The sequence below is a fragment of the Heteronotia binoei genome, chromosome 6, assembly GCF_032191835.1.
Source record: "Heteronotia binoei isolate CCM8104 ecotype False Entrance Well chromosome 6, APGP_CSIRO_Hbin_v1, whole genome shotgun sequence".
NCBI lineage: Eukaryota > Metazoa > Chordata > Lepidosauria > Squamata > Gekkonidae > Heteronotia > Heteronotia binoei.
Window position 1 is genome coordinate 37,112,375 of NC_083228.1, and position 16,185 is coordinate 37,128,559.

A 16,185-nucleotide genomic window follows, 5' to 3' on the forward strand; every position below is an offset into this window, starting at 1 on the left:
CGTTCCCGGCTGAGCCCATCCAGCTCTCTCCTTTTCTGCGAGCGGGTAGTGACCATGGCCGCCACTTGCGTGGGGGATATTAAGGAGTCAACCACCTCTTCCCTCTGACTCTTGTGTTGTGGGAGCCTGGACAGGGCATCTGCCAAGAAGTTACGGGTTCCCGGGATGTGTTTCAAAGTGAAATCGAACTTGGAAAAGAACCCCGCCCACCTGATCTGCTTCTCGCTTAGCTTTCTTTTCCCAGTGAGTGCCTCGAGGTTTTTGTGATCTGTCCATATCTCGAACAGCACTCTGGCCCCCTCTAACCACGACCTCCAGGTGTTTGGCGCAAACATGACTGCGAAAGCTTCTTTGTCCCACACTGACCAATTTCTCTGCTCGTCTGAGAATTTTCTTGAAATATAGGCACAGGGTCGCAGTTTCCCTTCCCCATCCCTCTGCATGAGAATGGCTCCTACGGTGACATCGGAGGCGTCGCATTGGACCACGAAGCCCTTGAGCTCGTCTGGGTGACTCAGGACCGGCTCGCTAGTGAACAGTTGCTTGAGCCGGTCAAAAGCCGCCTGGCAAGCGGGCGTCCAGTTAAGCTTGGCCCCGGGTTGCTTAGCGTCCTCCCCCTTCCCTTTTGTTTTGAGGAGGTCTGTCAGGGGCAGGGTGATTTGGGTGAACCCCTCAATGAATCCTCTGTAAAAATTTGCGAATCCGAGGAAAGATTGGAGATGTCTACGTGTCCTCGGGGGGGGGGGGCACTCTACTACCGCTTGCACCTTCGTGGGGTCCATGGCTAAGCCATCTTTGGACACACAGAACCCGAGGTAGTCTAATTCCGTGCGGTGAAACTCGCATTTAGACAGTTTGGCATACAGCTGGTGCTCCAGCAGGGTGGTTAGCACCTCCCTCACCAATTTTACATGGGATTGCTCATCCTGGGAATAAATAATGATGTCATCCAGGTACACCACCACCCCCTTGTACAAAAATTTTCTCAACACATCATTTATAAAGTTCATGAACACTCCAGGCGCCCCCTGCAACCCAAATGGCATGACTCGGTACTCAAATTGTCCCATCGGGGTGTTGAACGCCGTCTTCCACTCATCCCCCTCTTTGATGCGCACTCGGAAGTACGCATCTCTCAAGTCAGGTTTTGTGAAGATCTTTCCCCCCGCCACTGTGCTCAGCAAGTCTTTGATCAGGGGGATGGGGTAAGCGTTGGACATTGAAATTGCGTTTATCCCGCGAAAATCAGTGCAAAGTCTAAGCGTATTGTCCTTCTTCTTTCTAAACAGCACTGGGGCCGCGTGGGGGCGCCGTTGCGGGTCTGATGAAACCCCTCTCCAAGTTCAGGTCTAGGAATTTGCGCAGCTCCTTTTTCTCGGCCCACCCCATCTGGTAGAGTTTGGCCCGGGGGAGGCTTTCCCCGGGGATCAGTTCTATGGCACAATCCGTGTTCCGGTGGGGGGGTAATTGGTTGGCTTCCCGTTCACTAAACACTTCCATTAGGTCTCGATAGGTATTCGGGACCCGGTGCGCCTCCTCTACCAGGACGCACGCCCTCTCCCGGGCGGCGGGCGCTCGCGGCCCCCACGCTGGGTTCCATAAGTGCCCGCTACAATCAGGGTCGGGGAACCGAATGGTCTGCGCTTTCCAGTGGATGAGGGGCTCGTGTTTCTCCAACCACCCCACCCCCAGCACCACGGGGTAGCCGCAGGCCTGGGCAATGACGAAAGTCTCTAGGTCCCAATGGCCCTCAATCCCCAAGGGGCATGGCTCTGTCTCCTGCGTACAGGGCTCCCCCCCATCACCGACTCGTCCATCTGCTCAAACAGCATTGGGTGGGGAAGCTGCGAGCGCTCTAGTCCCAGTGCTTCCACTACCTTGGGGGAAATTAGTTCCCGGTTGCACCCCGAGTCCACGAGGGCTCGAATCTGTAAGAATCTTTTCAATTTTGGGTTCAACAGTTTCACCATCACAAAGTACAGTCTTCCCGTGGTTCTCACCGTTAAGGGTGCCTTTTCCTGATCGACCTGCTGGTTGGCACTGTTCAAAGCAGGTCGGAGTCATTTCCCACCGGCTCCTCTTCCCACGCGAGGTCGGCCAATTCGGCGGATAGGTGGACCTCCTCCTCCTGCAGCTCCTCCTGCACCATCAGTGCGCTGCTTTTCGCCGCATCCTTAGGGCGGCCAGGGGGCTTCTTCGGACCCGGGGTGCTCTGCCTAGTCGACCATGGCATCGGGGCGGCCCCTGCGGGCGGCTGGGGGCAGTTGGAGGTGAGGTGGTTAGGGTCGCCACAACGGAAGCAGCGGCAGGGCCCCACCAGGGCGGCCGCTGGTGGTTTCTTGGCTTTGGGAGGTTCGACCTTCCCGGGGGTGGTTTTGGGTGCACTTTTGCTGGCCACTAGTGCTTGTTGCAGCATTGCCACCCTCTTCAAGTTGGTTTCCACCTCTCCCGCGAGCTGGATCCACCCCACTAGCGTGTCTGGACTGGCTTGGGTGAGCGCCCGGTCCAGGATGCTAGGGTTCGATCTTCATTACCTCGTTCCAATTCCGGGCCCAGGCAGCGTTAGCCTGGAAATCCGCCGCATACTCCTGGATGGATCAGGCCCCCTGCTTCATATTCCGCAGCACCGAGAGTGCTCTGGCCTCCTGCAGGGGGTCCTCGTACTGGGTCAGTAGGGCTTGCACGAATGTGTTCACGAAGTGCAGGATCGGGCTGTTGGTCTCACACAGGCTCACATACCACTTCTTAGCGGCACCCCGCAGCTTCGACCCCAAATAGTCCACTCGGCTCATCTCATCGGGGAACAGATCTCCCCAATAGTACATGTAGCTATTCGCTTGGATCGCAAAATAGTTCACTTCCTCCGGATCCCCGTCAAAAGTTGCATCCAGCTCATGGCTCCCCCCCAGGTCTCGCTGTCTGACCGGGGCAGGGGCCGCCGGCGCTTGGGGCGCCGCCGGCACTTGGGGTGCCGCCGGGGCGACGGGTGGAGGTTGGCTCGGCCGGCCCCGCGGCCCCGCCGGCACCAGCTGCTGTTGGCGGGCCCCGGTTACCCCCAACGCTCTTCCCAGCTGGGCGGTCAGGGTCTGCAGTTGGTCTTTGAGGTCCTTCACCACCCCGTCGACCTCGTGGCAGACCATTGACCGGAACATCTGGTAGTCCTCATCGTGCGGGTCCTTGGGCTTCAGCCCCCCGTCCTCCTCTCCACACTCCGTGCCTTCGCTCCCGCTGCCCGGGACTTGGGTCGTGGTCGCCTCGGCTCCTTCCTCCGGCTCGCCCGGGATGGTAGCCACGGCTTCGGCCAGCTAAACCCGCTTGGTGTGGCGGGTCATGATCGCCTCTCGGCGGATCGGTGCCTGGTCCATCAACGTGGTCGAGGTCCTCGGCTGGTATTGCCGGGGGGTAACCACCAACTGGAACTGAGGGGGGGGGAGCCGCGGTCCTTCTGGCAGTATGAATGTGCCAGGGTGTCTCTGCCCCCTCCGCTCTGGTTGGGAGTTCTCCGTTGTTCGGAGGCTGATCGGACATCGCCTTTTCAGTTGCCGGAAAGGTTGAACTCCAAGATAGGGAGTCCTTCAAAATGTCAAGTCGGCTGGATTCAATAACGAGTCTTTGGTTGAAACAAAGTTGCTAGTTTATTGAAAGTAGAGCTGAAGACCATGACAGAGATTGAAGGACTGGGGTACATAGACATTAACCAAGCTTTTAAGGTATAGATCAAAGGATTCCTACGGGCGGGGCACTCTATGCAGTATATTTTCACACTAGAATGTTACTCCCTCATTCCCAAGCTAAGGCCTTGGCGTTTCGCACTCCCACAGACACCCGGCTTGAGAAGGCTCCACTATCTTGTTCACATATCAGCATTTCAAAGCAGACTACACAACAAAGGCACAGCTAAGAGAGGGGGGAGGGAGAGGTAGCTAGCAGCATATTGGTGTTCAGTACAAGCCCAGAATCCTTTGCTTCTGAACCAGAGTTAAGCAACAGGTTCATAAGAAATACAGCAGACTTGACAGACAAACCAATGGAAATTTCATCCTGTACCTAAAATGAGTAGCCTTTAGCTCAGTCTTGGAGTCCTATATGTCAGGGAGTCCCAGTGCAACTGCAAATCTCTTTTACATATAATGGCCTCCCCAATTATTTTAATGATGGGGTGAAAACATACCAACTTCACTGTGAGATTAACATGCTGCATGCAATCTCATCACTGAAATCTTTCACATGTAGGTGTTGTATCTGAACATTGGGATGCATGAAGTCCAAATACAAATTGCTGAGGTCAAGTACACCTGCACAAACTGCTGAGGTTAAATACACCTTCATAAACTTCAGTAGACCTGGGAATTGTTTACAAAACAGTCACTCCCAAAGGGCAGAGAATATCAAATAGGACAGTATCAATGTCACTAATGTTGTGTGTGGGTAGAAGAACGGATAGGATTTCAAGGGTGTAGCTGGAGCAGCCTGGGTCTAAGCATATAAGATAAGATGTAAATATTTTAGATAAAGACAACATGTCTTTGCATATTAGGTCAAAGAGATAACAAATCTTTATGCTATCCCTAGTGGGATTATTACTTTATCATTTTGCAAACTCTTACGTTTCATTGAGTCTTCATCTAACAAAATCCCAAAAACTAAAACCACAATCCATAGAACATTTGTCATTAGGACTGACATGGCTGTATGCACCAGCACTCAGATGAAGTGAAAGTAACTGCAGAGAGACTTGGCAAGGAAGTATCTTTTATACAAATCAGCCATTGTGGATTATATGGTATTTCCTGATCCCTATAAAAGCTTCCAGTTAGGTATTCCCCTGATAAAGCCATGCCAGACAAGTTGTTGGAAGCTTCATCGATGGAGCTCTTAGCGTTTTAAAAAAGAGGCAGTGTGGGGTGCTTCATTTCAGATTGGGATTCCAACACAATGTGGGGCAGGGGTTAGATTTTGCCCCACACTATTTTTCTCAAGAGCTCCGTGGTACAGAGTGGTAAAGCTCCAGTACTGCAGTCCAAACTCTCTGCTCATGACCTGAGTTCAATCCTGGTGGAAGCTGGGTTCAGGCAGCCGGCTCAAGGTTGACTCAGCCTTCCATCCTTCTGTGGTCGGTAAATGAGTATCCAGCTTGCTGGGGAGAAAGTGTAGATGACTGATGAAAGCAATGGCAAACCACCCCATAAAAAGTTTGCCATGAAAACGTCATGATGCGACTTCACCCCACAGTCTGAAACAGCTGGTGCTTGCACAGGGGATTACCTTTACCTTTTATTTTTCTCAACCTGAGATAAACCAGCGTGGCTAATAGCTGATCATTGCTCTAGACCTGTAGGTTCTGGCTTGTATGGAGATAATTAAAGGAAAAGTTCCATTTTTGAAACAGAACTTTGTTATTAGGGTTTGTAGAATCTTTTGGGCTCTAGTGCCGTGTTCTACTGGAGAAAGTTTTTCTTCCAGACGTTTCGTTCTCAGCTGCGGAGAACATCCTCAGTGGCGTTGCAGCCAGAGCAGGCGTTCTGACCTTCTTGGCTGCTGTGCATTGAGTGAGGCCAGGGCTGCTGGAGAGCTGCTATTTCTAGGCTGGAGGGGGTGTGGTGAAAGGGCAATTGGTTTGTGGTTGTGCCCATTGTTTGGTGGGGCTTCCTGGAAGGGTAGTGATAAGGAACTTTGTTACTTACTTTTTGCTGCCACTTGAAGACTCTTAAAGGCCTAAAATTCCTTAAGAAAGGCATAGGCTGTGACAGGGATGTGCATAAAGAAGGAGAAGGGAAAACTGGGAAACTATTATCCCTATCTTGTGTGAAGTGATCCATGACCTTTTGCCAATGCAAGCAAGGGGTTGGAATCTAGCCCATTTTATCACTGTACATCTCCTATAATCATATTATTGTCTTTCAGCTCTCATTGCATTTTCAGCCATGCCCCAGTTAGCTCAGAAAATCAAAATACTATTTGCACTTGGTCCTGTGTATTTGCTGCAGAACAACAAATCTCCATTTGGTAAATTTGCATATACACCTGCTGGCCTTATGAAGGTATGTATGGCTTTTTAACACATTCTTTCCATCGGTTTGGATTCTAAGCCTTGTGCTTCTTTTCATCCATTGTGGAGGTCCAGTTTGGTAAAGTGGTTAAATAACTTGACTCTAATCTGGGAGAACCAGGTTTGATTCCCCACTCTTCCACATGCACTTGCTAGTATGACCTTGGGTAAGTCATAACACTCTCAGAGCTGTTCATCATAACATTCTCTCAGCTCACCTACCACACAGGGTGTCTGTTGTGTGGAGGGGAAGGGAAGGAGACTGTATTCTGCTCTGAAACTCCGAGTGAAGGGTAGGGTATAAATCCAAACTCCTCCTCCTTTTCCTCCTCTTCTAACTTATGTTTAGGGTTTTTTGTAGCAGGAACTCCTTTGCATATTAGGCCACACACCCCTGATGTAGCCAGTCTTCCAAGAATTTACAGGGCTCTTCTTACAGGGCTCTTCTTACAGGGCCTACTGTCAGCTTCATGAAGATTGGCTACACCAGGGGTGTATGGCCTAACATGCAAAGGAATTTCTGCAACAAAAAAAGTCCTGCTTAGGGTTATGCTTCTGTACTAAACATTAAGTAGTCAAGGAAAAAGGTATCACATTTCTCAGAATAATCTGCTTTCCAGGGCCTGGCAGAGCTATGGTTCTGGTTTGCTCCATCCCCTTCCTTCGCTTTTCTGTGGGGATGGGGTCCTTTCCCCTCCTTAAAAAAGGACTCTGGGGCATTTTTTCAGGAGTCCACAGAATTGGACTACTTGATCCAAATTATTTGAAACCTGGTTGGATTTTGGTGGGCAGGCAATACAAGATCCATGTTACTTTCGAGCTATTTAGTTTAAAAACAGCTGCTCAGTCCCTCCTTACAATTCCCCCATAGGGAATAATGGTAGATTAGAGAGCCAGTTTGAAGTAGTGGTTAAGAACACAGATTCTAATCTGGGAGAATCAGGTTTGATTCCCCATTCCCTGCACGCAACTGCTGGGTGACCATGGGTCAATCACAATTCTCTCAGAGCTGTTCTCTCAAGACCAGTTCTTGAAAGAGCTCTCTCAGCCTCGCCTACCTCGCAGGTTGTCTTTTGTGGGTCCCTTGAACAATACCCAGCCCTATTGGTTTAATACACATAAAGTTAAATACACATAAATAACGCAGGCCTGTAATATATATATATAAAGGTTTAAAAGGGTTTCACTATGCAGTATAGTCTCTAAAGCTCAGCAACAGAGAAAATTAATTAGCGAACAGTTCTGTCTAATACACTGAATACTTGGTCTTGCAATATAAGAATCCAGGCTGTAGCATAAAAGCATCATGATGAAGCATAACATTTCAAAGCATATCAGCATGACATGAGCATAAAGTTAGCATGCCTTCTCCCTAGTCTATACTCTTATTATATTGTTTTGCTTTCTGACATCAGGTGGTCTTTTGGGTCCAATCAGGAATGTCTCTTGATAGAACTTTCCAGAGGATTTTAATGTCTGCTCATAATTTTACCCTCCTAACTGATTTTATAGCTGAGCATAGGTTGTCATGATTAACCAATTACCTCATTCCTGAGTCCGCTTTGAAAGAGATAAAGATAGTAACTGCAGGAAGGCTCAAATCACAAACATCTTCAAGATGGACCAGGTCCTATAAAAATCATGTTAATTCTTGAGAGAAGTTAGGGTGCTGTGCCTCACAGTCATTTTCTTTCCTTCCTATCTTCCTCACTTCGAGAAAGGAAACAAACAACATTCCAAAGGGAAGGAAGGATGGCAAACAGGGTTTTAAATGGAAAGGCCCCCTCCCCCCGCATTGTCAGTCACTGTAAGAGTAGGAAAATGAAATGGAGTCAGACAGGTTTTTTATGTGTGTGTTTATGTAATGCCATTGGCTGACACTGTTTTCCTGTCAATAGAAATCAACAGGGAGAAGTGAGGCTGCACTGAAAGGCACCCACTTTGGGGGTCTGAAAAATCAATCCCCTTTGTCCATTCTGCTTGAAACTTAGGGGGTCTTTAAATCAGAGGGAAGACTACATTCTGTGAATGTTTGGTGTCATTAACTTTAAAAACATAGTCCATAGACCCTCAAATTTATTCTGGATTAAAAATAATGGTCTCAAAAATCTGAAAATCACATGGATTTGAATCCCAAATTGATAATGTTCTACCTGAAAACCAGCAATCATGGTAAAACTCACCAAAACTGAATCTGAAATGATAATGAAATTTTTGTTTGAGCAAGCCCCAGTTTTCGAGTTCTCCAGAACACTCAATGTTAAAAATCCCATTCACGTTTGACTCTAGCTCTGCAGGAGAAAGGGTTGTTAGAACCTGTTTCTGTGTTAAATTCTCTGCTTGTAAGGTGTTTGGTTTTATGGGCTAGTATTCAATAGCAGCATGACTCATTTCACCACTACTTAGGTTGACCCATCCATACACAGAACCCCTACATTTCTACAATCTTGATATAATCATTATGGACAAATTGCATTGTGTTTTTAAAAAAAAACTGTTAAGTTTTCTTTAGATGTGAAATTATCTCAGTTTCTAAAGGAATTGTCAACTTTCCAAGAGCATGGGGCAGGTGTCATGTTAGAGGAAAGTATTCAGAAGATCCATAGGTGGCATGTCAAAAAACCACATGTGGCTCCCGAGCCACTGAGTGTACCAGCAATGCAACTAACAAAAACAAAAAGTTCTCAGCATTACAAGGTAGAAGAAGGAAGCAAAAACAACCACCCCTCCCCCCAAATGTGAGAGTGATATATTTGTATATGGCTAGTTCAATTAGTTTATATACATACCTGGGCCATTTAAAAGCAGGGCTACTCTTTTCTGCATAGTGTTAGCTTGCTTTCCTTTTTTCAAGATACAGTGTGACCAGATGTGGAAGTGGCTTAGCTAGCACGTTGTGAGCTGCAACATAAAGTTGACTTTTCTACAGTTCTAGCAAAGACATACTTGACTACATACAATTTGCAGCAGCTGGACAAGTAGAAATGAACTAGAGATTCAGCACACTCACTTTTCTTACTTTTTGCAGACTGTGTTGGGTAAGAAACAATACTGTATCCTGCCTAATAATGGATTGAGAGAATTTGCTGTCAAGTTGTGCAACAAGGGCTTTTGGGACAAAATTTGTTCCAAAGTTCTTTTCATGGCTGGTGGAATTGGTCAAAATAATGTTAACACAGTATGTATACTTTATATTAAACTCATTCCATAAGATTTGTGAAGCAAGTTTACACGGTGTACAGTGAATTCTGCTTGATTTTCCCCCTCTCCAGAGCCGGATGGATGTCTATGCAGCACATTTACCAGGCTGTACCTCCTTGAAAAATATGATACACTGGTCACAGGTAGAAATCCTGGAATTCTAATAATCACTGAATAACAAATTTAGGGTGAAGAATGGCTGTTCTTTATTTTGGAATGGGACTTTTTGATACTTCTTTTCTTGGGCGAATTTTGAAATTTTGAATTTTGAGTGAATGCTTTCACATCTCATTTAAAATCTAGAAATGCACATTATTCATGCCTTTTCAGAATTATCTTCCATTCTCTTTTGCTTTTTATTGAAGCTCTATTGCTAAAGATTGATCTATATGAAGGGAACACCCAAGTTATGAATGAACATAGACAAGAAAGATATTCCTTTATAAGAAAAAAAGCAATAAAACACTTAGCCATATTGAAATATCTTTCTCCCACTTTTCAAAGTGTCAAACAAAACAAGGTCATGTAATTTCTTATTCTTTCTTCCTTCCTTCCTTCCCTTTTTTAGGTAATCCAAAGTGAATCATTAAAACCATTTGACTATGATTCTAAAAATGTAGACAAATATAATCAGGTAAGGATTATGTTACATAATTTTTTTTCTAGATAAATAAGGATGAAGATTCAAAGAAACTTTATTCCTCTAAATGGCTACTCTAAGATTGATGGAGCTGGTGACTTCACTTACACGAATCCCAAAGAGCCAGTATAATAGATTATATCTTGGCCTCAACCTGAATATTTTCCCTATTTTAAGTTCCTAAAACTGGCGACTTTTTGGGAAGTTATCACCTCCCAGTCTTTGTATATATCCTTAGAACACTATCTTATTCCAGCACAAAGTCCCTCTCACACAAAATCAAAATAAAGTTATCAGTTATGCTGGAGCTTTAACTCCAGTGATAAGGCTCGAATTATTAAACAGTTCTATAACTTGTAACACCCTTGTTAACAAGGTTTTGCTGTTTGACTCAGTATGTAATTGTCTGCATAATCTAGGTGAGGTATTAAAGCTGTTTAGACCACTTTATGTGAAAAAGAAGTTCAATTGGATATTCCCTGTAGTTAAGTGGAATAACTGGTTTAATGGTGACTGCAAAAGAAAGAAAAGGTACATTCAACAGAAGCATCTTGAGTTTAAAAGGATAGGCAACAATAAAATATTGGCATGTATTTTAATTGCAATTTATGACCCTTGGCATTTCCCCTCTTTTTTCTTCAGACTATCCCTCCTTCATACAAGGTAAAAGATATGAAAGTACCAACGGTTGTATGGAGTGGTGGAAAAGACATAATGGCTTCTCCAAAAGATATTGAAGTTTTACTCTCTGTTCTTGGGAATGTGATATATTACAGACAAGTTCCCCATTGGATGCATTATGATTTTGTATTTGGCCTTGATGCACGTCAGCAAGTGTATGATGATCTTGTTAAAATGATCAAGCATTTTGCTTAAAATATAGGATTGATCAGTTTGATCTTGGATGGAGTCTCCTTGTACCTCTGGTTTCATGGAATTTAAGGAGCTCTGTGGAGGAGGGGAAAGTTCTCTGTTTCTGCATGGGGAGCAATTGGAGTAAGAAATGGGTCTAAGTCTTTTGGGCAAACTATAATTTGAGCTAAGAATAGAAGCAGAGCCCTGCTTAATTAGACCTGGTTAGTTCATTATTGCTACTTTTTATCTTAACAAAGTCTATTCAGAAATAGTGATTACAAGTTTCTCATACATAATGAAGTTCCCTCATATGATGACAACTGGACAGGTGGCAGCTTAGGAGGTGGACCTTTGGTCAAGCCTCTCTTTTTCTGCTGGGCTTCCTTAGGTTACAATGATCCTGCAATGCACTTAGACACAATTGTATTAGTTGTGAATTCACAACTGAGTCTCCCAAATCCTAGTCCAGTATTTTAACCACTATCCCACTGGTAGAAAGGACTCCTGGCTGCCACTGCCATTGAAAGCTGCTCTCCACAAAAAGACTCTTTTCTTTTCCTTATGTCACTATTTTCCTTTTATCACTGTTGTTAAACCAGTTTGGTGTAGTGGTTTGGAGCAGTGGACGCTAATCTGGAGTGAATCCCCACTCTTCCACATGTGGCCAGCTGGGTGATCTTGGGTCAGTCACAGTTCTCTCAAGAGCAGTTCTTGAAAGAGCTCTCTCAGCCCCACCTTCCTCACAGAATGTCTATTGTGGGGAGAAGAAGGGAAAGAGATTGTAAACTACTCTGAGTGAAGGGCAGGGTATAAATCCAATCTCTTCTTCATATTATATATAACTAGGTAGTTATTTTAATCATCTTTTTTCTAACTTGCTAATTAAAGAGGCTTTCTGGTTAAGGCCACTTAAAGATACCCACTATTTAAGGCTCCTTAGCAGCCCCAATACTTCTGCCATCTGCTGTGAAATGCTAAAAACCACTGCAACCCCCACAGCACTTGTGATGGTGTGTATCTTTCTCCTAAAGGATATGACCCCTATCTGGCTAATTGGCAACAGGACCTGTCAAATGTTATAGTCAGCAGGTGGGGCAAGGGGTGTTAAGTTAGGCTGACCTCCTTGTGTGGCAGAGATTGGGCAGGCTGATCAGGATAGGTAGAGATGATTGGCAGGCACCTTGAGGCATTAGAAATGATGGAGTTTGCATCCACAATAGTGCATCACTGACTGTGTGGCAGATGCAGCTAAGAGGGAGCACCCTTGATGTTGAGTAACATCTTTCCTGAACCTGATAGTGGCCATGCAAGTGCATGAGGGCAGGGGGATGGCACTGGGCACCTCTTGGCACCATGTGTGCAGCAGGCGATGATAAACAAGGGCAGCAGAAGATGTGGCTGAATTTGGACTCAGAGTAGATCTGCCCAAGAAAGGCAGCCACAGGTGCAGCCTAAGTTAAAATTAACTTATTTAAATGCTGAGCACCCATTTAAATATGTTAGCATATTTAATGTTATGATGTAGATTTGCTTTATTGTCAAATAAAATAGTTAAATCCAAATTGTTGCCTTGTGTCTTCATTTGAAGGGTGTCTGGGGCAAATGATGTTCAATTTACAATACAGATAACATTACAAATACAATATTTGTTTTCCCCACCAGTACTGGAGTCAGACAGGAGGGAGAAAGTTAATTCTTCTTAAGCCTCACTCAACCACCAAGTAGGGAATGTGCAAATAAAAGAAAAATGGCGCTTTTTTTTGGTCTTCATATATATTGGACTCCCAAAATATTGGTATTGCCAATATTCTTGAGTTCCAACTACCCAAATCCAATACTGGTATTTGGATTTATACTGGTATTTGGATGTGCCCCACCCAGGTTTCTGGACCCATTATGGGGAAACTGGGTGGTGGGGAAGGGGTTGTTTTTAAAGATATAGACACCAAAATTGTAGTGGAGAGGCTGGTGTCTATTCTTTAAATAATTTCAAGTAAATTTCAAGTAAATTGGACCAAGGGGTCTAATTCTATGGCCACCTGAACTCCAGGTGCTCCAATCATCCTTCATAATTTCCAAACAAACAAAGCTCTAAGTTGTTTCCTGGGCAAAAGCCATCCCTGCAAGCCACAATCACTGGTGAAATGTCTCCCAGCAAGCCCAACAGAACCATTGCAGAACTCAGTAATCCTAGTAGAGCCTCAAGCCAACGTGCGAAGCCAAACAGAACCAAAACCAAACTAGAGAATTTCTGCAGTGGAAACTAAAGGTATGGAGTGGCACTTTTGCAGGCTCAATAGAACCAATCACAATGTTCAGAAGCCTAGCAGAACTTGGGGCTTTTGTGACAGTGCAAGCCCAATAGAACCAAAGTACAATCAGGGAATCATAGGGTGATAACAGATGGGCAGTTTGGGACGGTTGGGAGGCGTCACAAATTGGGCAACCTCAAAAAGAGCCATCCTGAAGCCTCCACACGCCCCCCCACAAGCCATCCTCATCCCGTCCATAGGGCAACATGGGCGTGTTCAGGTGGCTGTTGTGCATCATTCCTGTCACTCAGCTTGGGTTTTTCCCCTATACATTTTCAGCAGTCACGTGCATGCACACTTATATGTGCTAATGTGCTCTTGTACGCTGAACAGTTTTTGGGGTGGCTTGGCAGTTTCACACCACCAAGGTGCCTTGCTTGCGCCCTTCCGCTTCCAGACACCAAGGAGGCGACTGTCATGCAGCTCAGAAATTTGCTAAAAAGTGGTAGCTTTCTGAGTTGCACTGCGGAGGATAGGGTGAGTAAAGCATAGGGATAGGCAGCAGATGTTTGCATGTGGAGGGGTTTTCCTGGTCAATTTCAGAGCCATCTCTGAGTCGGCTTTAAGTGCCGGTCTGTAATCACCCATAGTGGAATAAATTGAATAAACCAAAGTAAAATAAGAGAATCACAGCAAAACAAATCCAAGTGGTGGAAAGGATTTTGCAGACACTGTGCAATATTAAACAAAAAAATACCTGCAAAGGGAATGCACACACAAACACAAAAACCTATAGAAAAGAAAAGTATTCTTGAAACTGACAAACACACTTGAAATTGACACAAGCAGACTAGCAAGCCCCTAGAAACCCCAGAGAGACACAGGAAGGAAGGGAAAACAGACAAAAGAAAAAAAGAAAAACAAGCCCTTGCAAACACTGGCTCCTGATCTTTCTAGTCAACCCCAAGTATTTCTGGGATTTTTGGGACCATTTTTTTAGTATCCTGAAAAATTCCAGGATATATTTGGTCCAATAGTATCTCAGAAAATTTTCCAGGGTATAAGCTTTCATAAGCCAAAACTTAATTTGTCAGATATCTGAAGTGAGCTTTGACACATGAAAGCTTATATCCTGAGCTTCAAAGAGATCTTTGATTAATAGAGCCGAATGATGGATTCTCTTCCATTCTGGGACTTCAGTCTTGGAGTCATCAGCTGCTCCATTATTCCAAACAATGGTGCTTGAACACGATTGATGTGAAACAACTGTCGCTATCTCTGCTACTTCAAACGTATTCCAGTCTCTATAATATTCAACCTCCCGTTCGCTATAAAATTCTGTCAACATTCCTCTAGATGTCTCCCCAAACCCTTCAGTTTCCCTAGTTCCAAAATAGTAATGAGTTCAGTAGAACCTTTAAGACTAACACATTTTATTATTGATGTATCTGATGCAGAAAGCTATGTTTCTTGAAAGCTTATGCTACAATATCATTTGGTAGTTTTAAAGTTGTTCCTGGATTCTTTATTATTTTGCAGCAACAGACTAAAATGGCTAACTCTTCTGGATCCCAGCTCCAAAGTAAGCCAGAAAGCTGCTTTCCTATTAGAAGCTGGGAGAGAACCCTATTATAGAGAGACTATTATATCTAATAGTCTAGTATAGCCTGCTCTGCAGATAATTAGGCCCATATTGACACAAAACAGATACTTTGACAAACTTTGGAGACAGCTCTGGTTAGTATAAGAATATAAAAACATTAGAAAATTGCATAGTCTGCACATGTACAGACAATGCACTTTCCATCTATCCTGTGGCAAAATATGGGAGCTGCCCCTGGTCAGACTGGAGCTGTGCTGGGTGCAGTAGCTGCCTTGGGCAGAGTTCAGGAGCTATTCTTGGCTCAGCCATGGTTGCCATGGTGTCCAGGAGCTGTACAAGGCCTGGAAGCAGCTGTGGCAGTGATTGGGAGCTTCATGGTGCCTGGTTGGGTTATGGGGATGGAGACAGGGTGCTGAGCCTGGACTCAAGAGGCAAGTAGAGATAGGATGGGATCTCACCCCAGTTTCAGAGGCTCCCACATCCTGTCTATTGCCTCAAGAAGCCTGGTATGCCTACTCCTAGCCCTCAGAATGTTGGGAAGAAACCTTAGCTGTACACTGCAAAACAATTGTGTTGCCTATGTCAGGAAGGAAGAGGAATGTAGCATAGAAGGACAGGGCACATTCTTTGGTTGCCATTTCCCCCAGGATCATGACATCCTTTTCCAGTTTATACAGTGAACAAGAAAAGGGTCCAACACTTTCCTTATGGTCCCATCATGAGGTGGATGAGAAGTGAATGGAAACCTTTAACATCCCATCCTGCTTTCTTCCACTAGGTGGAAGTACAGCATTTGCTTGTTCCTATTATCAACTAATGCCTGGTAGGGGAAATAATACCTTTGGGCCAAATGATGCAATATGTTTTAAAAGAAAGTTCTTTCGCTTCAGTCACAGAGCAGCTGCAGGGAACATGACTTTGAAAGTCAGGAGGAGTCAAAGAAAGCTGTGCAAGGAAGGAAAGGGTTTCTGTCCGCCTCCACACACATTTTTTTCTGTGCTGAAATAGTTTCAGTGGGGAAATGTGCCAATAACTCTCCATTGAGTTCGTTTCAGCAGAGGGAAAAAGTATGGAGGGGAAAATAGAAGCCCCCTTCTCCCTTGGTGTTGTTGTCCTGAGTTAAATTGGCTCCTGCAGACTTTGAAACCCACATTCCTTGCAGCGGTTGTATATTTGAGGTGAAAGAGTTGGGTCTGGAGAACCCAGGACGAAATTCTATGCCAGCTGGACAAGGGGGGCACATACATATATTAAATAACATTGCAGTATTCCTCAAGGGATTATCCTCTCTCCAATGTTATTTAATATATGTATGTGTCCCCTTGCCCAGCTAGCATAGAATTTCGTCCTGGGTTGACACCCGGTTGGGTCTGGGCTCTCCATGTCACCATCAGAGATTGATTCTTTACTAAAAACAGTTTGAATATTCAGCAAAGATTAGGGATGGGCATGAAACCAGACAAATGTGGTTTATGTCAGTTCATGGTTCGCTGTCACCATACCATGAACCAAAACACAAACCAAACCTAACCAAGTGGTTCAATAGTTAACTGAGCTGGTTCGTGGCCCATTGCTAGAGACCACA

The 16,185-nt window shown here is 45.0% G+C and overlaps 1 protein-coding gene across 1 annotated transcript in view; it reads left to right on the forward strand.

Annotated features, from left to right (window-relative positions):
• LOC132573659 (lipase member M-like) overlaps positions 1–11,540 on the forward strand; it is a 32,612-nt gene extending 21,072 nt beyond the window's left edge. The window contains exons 5-9 of the mRNA XM_060241284.1: positions 5,905–6,041; positions 9,078–9,227; positions 9,322–9,393; positions 9,819–9,884; positions 10,533–11,540. Of these exons, the coding sequence (XP_060097267.1) occupies positions 5,905–6,041; positions 9,078–9,227; positions 9,322–9,393; positions 9,819–9,884; positions 10,533–10,766 (659 nt within the window). The 3' untranslated portion in view covers positions 10,767–11,540. The remainder of the gene's footprint in view (positions 1–5,904; positions 6,042–9,077; positions 9,228–9,321; positions 9,394–9,818; positions 9,885–10,532) is intronic.
• The last annotated feature ends 4,645 nt before the right edge of the window (positions 11,541–16,185 follow it).